Raw genomic sequence first — 7500 nt, 5'->3', positions numbered from 1 at the left:
TGTACTACGCACTACTACTGCACTACTACTGCACCCCTACTACTGTGTTACTGTACTACTATGACTACTGTACTACTTTACTACTGCACTACTACTACTACTGCACTACTACTCCTGCACTACTACTGCACTACTACTGTACCACTGTACTACTGCGCTACTACTGCACTACTACTACTGTACTACTGCACTACTACTACTGTACTACTGCACTACTACTACTGCACTGCTGCACTACTAGTTCACTAATAGTGCACTACTACTACTACTGTACTACTGCACTTCTACTGCACTACTATTACTGTACTACTGCACAATTATGCACTGCTACTGTACTACTACTGCACTACTACTAGTGTACTACTGCACTACTACTGCACTACTACTACTGCACTACTGCACTACTATGCACTACTGATGTACTACTACTGCATTACTACTACTGTACTACTGTACTACTACTGTACAACTGCTGCACTACTACTGTACTATTGCACTACTACTGCACTACTACTTCACTATTACTACTGTACTGCTACTGCACTACAACTACTGTGCGACTGCACTGCTACTGCACTACTGTAAGACTACTACTTCTGTACTACTACTGTACTCCTGAACTACTGTACTACTACTGTAATACTATACAGTACTGTCCTACTATGTACTACTGTACTACAACAGTACTCATATGTGTTACTGTACTACTACAGTTCTACTTACTGTACCCAGAGTGCAGACAAAACACGAGGATCTACTTTTGTAAACTACACCTTTCAGCTTTTATTTCTATGATTTGATGTTTTTATTTGTATTTTTTGCCCTTGTTTATGAAACGTGCTGTATGGATAAACTTGCCTTTTCTCCTGCGGTCCGTCGTCGTTCCGGTGGGTAATTATGGGATGCCGCTATAGACTAAAATACCTGTAGTGCTCTAATAGGATCCGACCCCCAGGCCCCGGCGTGGGGCGCTACCACTCATCCCGGCACCATAAAGCTGCCACAGGAAACAATACGCCGCCTTCCTCACTGCCGAGGTTAATGGCCAATGGGGCCGAGGCTGCCCGAGATATTGTTGGATAAATGATTATTGATTAGGTAAAGGTTGAGCTAATCATTAGGCTTCATCCATTTCACTGACTCCCTCGCTGACCTTTCTGCCTGCGCCCCTTCCTCTCATCGCCAGGATTTCTCTGTGCGATGATTTGATCCCCAAACCACGGGGGGTGAAAAAGGAAAGAGGGATTAGTGACGAGAGAGGGAGGCGGTGGTGGTGGAGTGTGTGTGTGTGTGTGTGTGTGTGTGCGTGTGTGCGTGTGTGCGTGTGTGCGTGTGTGTGCGTGTGTGTGTTTTGTACCTTGTTCGTACATGGGTGTGGATCTATGAATCCGATGTGTGTGCATGGGATTTGGAAACCTCCCCCGGACTCTGGTTCTTTAGATTGGATCGCAGCATCGCCTGCTGGCTAGCGTCAGCGCCGCCGCGAGCGGAGCTAATGGGGCCAATGAGAGACATCCGTTCTGGGACCCCGGGTGGACCGGAGCCAATGAGAAAGCCTGACACTGTGACAAGGAAATGCCTCGTTTTCAAACGGCTCTATTTATTGAGTCGTAGCACGTATTCCTGGCAATGGGACTCCTAACCAGATCCAGATCACATCTGCACCCAATCAGCGGAGGAGAAAACCCCAATGTTTCCTCTCCCGTTCCATTTATTCACAAACCCCAGCACTGGGGAAAAGAATGTTTATTTGAAGTAATACTTTGTTCAGAACTACTGGATGGCAATAAGTTAGCGTTTTTACTGCTGCGTTTCCTGTTTCTTGAGCGTAATAAAGAACATGCTGGGTTTTTTTTGCTTTGTCAGAATAATCACAAGTACACACAGATTCAGCACACGCACACACACACACACACAGACACACACACACACACACACACACACACACACACACATACATCTGGTAATTGCGTGCATGGCGTGGTGTGGAGGTTTTTAGTGCCCTGCATGACACAACGCCACTCAACTTGTTCAATGTGAGCTGTGGCCGTGCCTTGATCTGGAGCGTACAGGCGCCGGCTTCCTGCTGCTAACGTGCGCATGTACGTTCTTTTGGGGGGTCGGGGGGGCAAATCTGCTCTTACATTGTTCACCAGTCTTCACAGGAAGCATCGCTCTCTGATCCCGCACGCTGTAGGTGCTGCGGGTGTAAACGGGAATGTAAAAGTTGACACATCAAAGGACGACAAACGACTTTGAAATGAAATTACATTTTTTATTGATTTCTTCTTTTCGGCATCGTGGACATACGGACAACAGATGTGTTCCGGAGGAATTCCGCTGCCGCGCCCGCCGCGCTATCTGTGAAGCTGGTGTCAAGTCTGTAAATAAGTAGAGGTTTCTGGAAAGCACCAGGTCGAGCCCGCCGCCGCCTGACGGACAGACGGCCCGTGGACCGACCTGATGAAGAAACATACACGGCCTTAACGCTGATGAAAACCATGCACATGTCACGTACAGAGCATGGACACACACACACACACACGCACACGCACAGGCACAGGCACAGGCACACACGCAGAACTGTGCACCACACACGTATTCCTATATCACTCATCGGCAGGGAGGCATGTACAGCAGTTGAACCGCAGTGACACACTGTACTGTGTATTGCACAGGGAAATACAGAATCACTCACTTCACCTCGAGCAGCACGACCTGCGTAGACGTTGACTCACCAGGCGGGCGGGGCCGACAAGAGCCCTCTGTGGCTGGACGTCCACAATGAGGGTGATTTGTCTAAATAAGCAAATGGGAAAAAACAGAAGCATGCAGACACCCGGTTAGGTACTGATATACACAGATTATATCATATATACACTGTACTCCTTGCCCTCTTGGGAAGGTCCTCTGGATGTAACGCAGCTGCAGCCAAATCTGAAGGTCATATTGAAGAGCTCCACGACCTTGTTGTTACCTGTACAAACGCGCCGATTTGCTGATGATCTGCTGTTGTTCTTTTGCTTTTACTGCTTTCAGAGCCCTCTCCTCCTCCGTGCCAGGACACCATTCTCCCGTCTTGTCATCTCTCCATTTCCACTTTTCTTTGCCTATTTTTATTTTTTTTACCCCGCTCCCCCCTTGCCCCCCCCCTCATCTCCCTCCCCCCGTCACCCCCACCTCCCCCGTCTCCTCCCCCCTGCCGCCTTTCATTTAAATATTTCATCCAGTTGTCTCCCGGCTTGTTCAACTTGCCAAGTGTCATCTGGATCCACGGGGCCGACACAAAAGTGGAGCACGAAAGTATTTTTCAAAGAGGACTGTAGTGTGTGTGTGTGTGTGTGTGTGTGTGTGTGTGTGTGTGTGTGTGTGTGTGTGTGTGTGTGTGTGTGAGTGTGTGTGTGTGTGTGTGTGTGTGTGTGAGTGTGTGTGTGTGTGTGTGTGTGTGTGTGCGCGTCTGAGCGAGAAAGAGAGGGAGAGAGAGACAGTAAGTGGAAGGAGGGAAGGGCAGCGAGAGAGGGGAAAAAGGAGGGAAGAAGAGAGACGGAGCTCGAGCCCCTGAAGACTGATGGGAAGTGAAAAGGTGGAGGAGATGAGGGAGTGATAACTAATGTACTTCTAGTGTACACCACCCCCACCCCCGCCCCCCCTTCACCCACCCATTACTTCACCCCACACACTGTCTGCATCACCCGAAAAAACACAGCTGACGTGGGATGGGTGCCGCCGCGTGACGTGATGTGTGTGTGTATGTGTGTGTGTGTGTGTGTGTGTGTGTGTGTGCTCACCACCTCACCATCTGATAGGTGATGTGCAAGTGAGGGAGCGAGGGATGACGGATAAAGGAGAACAAAGGAGAGGAGGTGGAGGAGGAGGAGGGGGAGGAGGAGGGGGGGGAGGAGGAGGAGGAGGGGGAGGGGTGGTCGGATGAGTGAAACCTCCACTTAGCGCAGAGTGAAGTGTTGACTCCATTTAACAGTAAGGAACAGGCTGAGTGTGTGCGTGCGTGCGTGCGTGCATGTGCATGTGTGTGTGTGTGCGTGCACGTACCCGGTCCAGGTCGTCGGTGTCTCTGAACCCTCCCAGTGTCAAGCCACCCTGCAGCAGGAACACACAGCGAGAAAAAGCCAAAGAGGAGGCAGCGATGAGATGGTGGCCAAAACAAACCAAATCTGAATCACGCACACACGTAGCTGTCGTCACGGTTACACGCAGGCCTCTTGTAGCTGGGATCAAAGCTGTGAAAACATACGAACACAAACACGGTTTGGCTTTTAACATGTTTCTGCGGCGTTGGCAGGTCGCTCGGTCCCCTGGCGTCCGTCGCGTTCCGCCTTAGAAAACCAACCTGGAAGCCGCGAACAGTAAAATGTCATCGACCGCACAGCTCTAATTCTACTTTTCATCCCGGGTGCGAAAGAAAGTCTTGCTCCTGTCGCTTCAGAGCAGGTTGACGTGAGCATAGAAGGAGTAGCAGGGAGGAGGCGGGTGATAGGAGGTAGCCTTGGTGTCTGTTCGGCTCCATACGCACAGCTTCAGTTATTAACATCCACACTTTGTGTCCACGGTTGCAGCCATTAGTGACGTAAGAACCTTACTGTGTTACGTATTCTGTCATAAATGCTAGTCCATAATACAGGACATTAATTTAATGCCGCTGTCCGTTTTCTCGATTGAAAAGAAGAAAAACTTTCAATCCCATTTTAGAAATGATGTAGAATGTAGTTGCTGCCTAAAAAGCACCAATTTGGCTTGAAATGAGAATGACATTTAGACCATGTAATGTTGGACCACCAGGGGGAGCACTAGTCTATCATTAACTGATTAAAGCAGCACTATGTAACTTTTGGTATTTGGCGCCCCTACAGTTTCTGAGTGCAATTTCACTTTTACACCACTGTGGTAAAACTCTGTCCGGTGTCTGAAAACAATTTATTTTACTCGACAAATGAGGATCTTATCAGTCACGTTTCAATAACAGTCTATATTACAAACGCATATATAAAGTACTGCTAGGTTACAGCGCCCCTTGCACAGACCTCGCCGCTTCATAGAGCACTCAGTCCACAGCTCCCCTGGAGGAGCCGCGGGGATGGAGGGCGCCGCTACCGGTGTAGATACCAAATGTGCTCGGCCTGCCAGATCGGCTCGCACATGGCAGGGCAGCAACTGGAATCAAAGGAAACAAACATCAAGGAAATGGTGTAGGGAATTAAAGTGTAATGGACTTTTCGGATTTGTATCCGAACAGCAAAGTTACATAGTGCGAGAACAGGAATTCGTCTGATATATTCTTGAGTCATCTTACTACTTCCACAGAAAATAGTCGGTGAGAAAATACACGGTCCTGGCTTTGTGAAAACCAAAAAAATAGAGCCTGCAATTACAACAGATCAGCGACCATTTTCATTCTAGGCTCCAAAATCCCAGCCAAAAGTCATCTTGTGATCCCATGTGATATTTTAATGTTTATAGAGACATAATAAATTCAACACAAATATTCAGTCATTGCTCCTTCAAGATAAGAAATATCCTATGGAGGATTGATCAGTATCCCAAGGATTCTGTTATTTGGAGGGAAATCTTCCCAATCTGCTCATATAACCATAGAAACTAAAGGAAAAACCATAAGGTTAATAGGTGGATGTGATGGGAACATTTCTAAGTGGAAACCAGAAACGAATAATCCAGCCAGATAAAAGCTGCCGTATTATTTGCTTTTAGAGGCACGGCTTCATCAGCACCTCAAACCATTAAAGCTCATTGCTTTCCTCGTTTGCCCAGAAAACATTAGCTTCAGCTGAGACAAAGGGAGGCTGGTTATTCCTGCGCTGCTGTAATTTGTACGGATCGCACGGCGCTTGTGGCACTTTACAAGACATTAGCTGGGAATGCACCCGGAGAGCGCAGGGCTGCAGCGGTGCATGGAGATAGCGGGCGCCAGCAGGGAGCCAACAGGGCGTCATCAGGGCGTCCACGTTACTTCACAGAGGAAGAAGGAATTTATCCAACCGCCTGAACAAACTGAATAAATGAAACGTCTTCAACCAACCGACCATTGGCTCCTTTGTTCTGTGGCTTTGCTCTACGATTTTTAATTTTCTACATTTCTCTGATTTCCCTCTTCCACACACACACACACACACACGCGGCTACTTGTCAGATAGGAGTTTTTCTGTGGCCTTTGATGATTATGTCTTCTCATCTGCTTTGTTGACTTGTGGTGTGCCCCAAGGTTCAATCCTTGGTCCTATTCTTCTCTCCTTGTGCATTTCCCCTTGGTCTCTTAATCAGTCGTTCTAAGTGCATTTCTTACCGAGGACGACACACAGCTGTACTTCTCATTTAAACCGAATGACCTTAGTAAGCTCTCTACCTTGCAGGACTGCTTGACAGCCATCAAGGACTGGATGTCATATAACTTCCTCCAGCTTAACCCTGACCAAACACAAGTCCTTATTATAAGCCCTGAGAGCATTTCTGATAAAATTCATGTTAGGGTTCGGGTTGGGGCAGTGTATCGCTCCGTTAGCAGCAAATGTAAAGCGGGCCTCCAAAAACCTAGCAGTCATCTTTGACCAACACATGAACTTTTGAGTTGCATGAGAAGAAAGTGGTCCAATCCTGTTTCTTTCAACTAGGAAACATTGCCAAAATCAAGTCTGTATTATCCTTTCAAGATCTGGAAAAAATCATTCATGTTTTTGTCTCCTCCCGTCCTGATTATTGCAATGCACTGTTCATCACCCTGAGTCGCTCATCTGTGTCTCGGCTCCAGTTGGTCCAAAATGAGGCCGCTAGACTTTTAACCGAGACACGACATAGGTCACACATTACACCAGTGCAGCCCACTCTACATTGGTTAACCATTGACTGCAGAATTTATTTTTAAATTCTCTTAATCACCCATAAAGTTCTAGACGGGCTGGCCCCACTCTACATATCCAAATTATTGCGCCCCGTGTCCACAGTGAGATCACTGAGGTCTCAGGTCTTCTGACCGAGGCATTCTGGCTGGTGAACCAGGGTGGACGAGCTTTTGCAGGTGTAGCTTCCACTCCCTGGAGCCGTCTTCCCTCAGTTATGAAAAAACCAGCCAGCGGAGAAGAAGAAGAAGCTCAAAAACTCACTTGTTTGGTCAGCACTTTGTTTTGTGATGTGCGTTTGCCTTCTGTAAATGTCTTTATATTATTATTTTTTGTTTTTCTGTATCTGACTTTCTATTTTAATTTTCTTTGTTCTCATTGTACCGCACCTCGTAACTCTTTTTTCGAGAGGTTCTTTTTAAATAAAGTTCACACACTCACAAAAACACTTAGAGAATGTGTGTGTGTTTTGTTACGCCCGCGAGGCTGCTTACTGACCCCCAGCGTGTGTGTTTGACCTTTCAACTCTGCACTTCCCCCGAAAGAAACCCTGAGACCCTGCCCTCTGATGCACCTGTCGACACACACACGCACACACACGTGCACAAGTACACACAGACACACACACGCACAC

General features: G+C 47.6%; 1 protein-coding gene across 6 annotated transcripts in view; it reads right to left on the bottom strand.

The window, feature by feature from the left end:
- Window positions 1-2261: 2261 nt before the first annotated feature.
- Window positions 2262-7500, bottom strand: part of LOC307228432 (uncharacterized protein) — a 16087-nt gene continuing 10848 nt past the window's right edge. For 2 of the 6 annotated variants that reach the window (XR_013844081.1, XM_079998084.1), the window contains 4 exons: window positions 5040-5169; window positions 4051-4098; window positions 2699-2799; window positions 2262-2460 (listed from right to left, as the gene is read on the bottom strand). Coding sequence is in view for 4 of the 6 variants with exons in the window: in XM_079998084.1 (XP_079854210.1) it covers window positions 2735-2799; window positions 4051-4098; window positions 5040-5169 (243 nt within the window). In the remaining 2 variants the exon portion in view is untranslated. Of the gene's footprint in view, window positions 2461-2698; window positions 2800-4050; window positions 4099-5039; window positions 7376-7500 lie in introns of those variants that run through there. The other 4 variants (XM_079998083.1, XM_079998085.1, XR_013844082.1 and 1 more) reach the window with 3 other exon arrangements.

The sequence above is a fragment of the Zeus faber genome (assembly GCF_960531495.2).
Source record: "Zeus faber genome assembly, chromosome: 3".
Classification (NCBI taxonomy): Eukaryota; Metazoa; Chordata; class Actinopteri; order Zeiformes; family Zeidae; genus Zeus; species Zeus faber.
The sequence above is the reverse complement of the archived record's forward strand: the minus strand, read 5'-3'. Positions and strand labels throughout refer to the sequence as shown.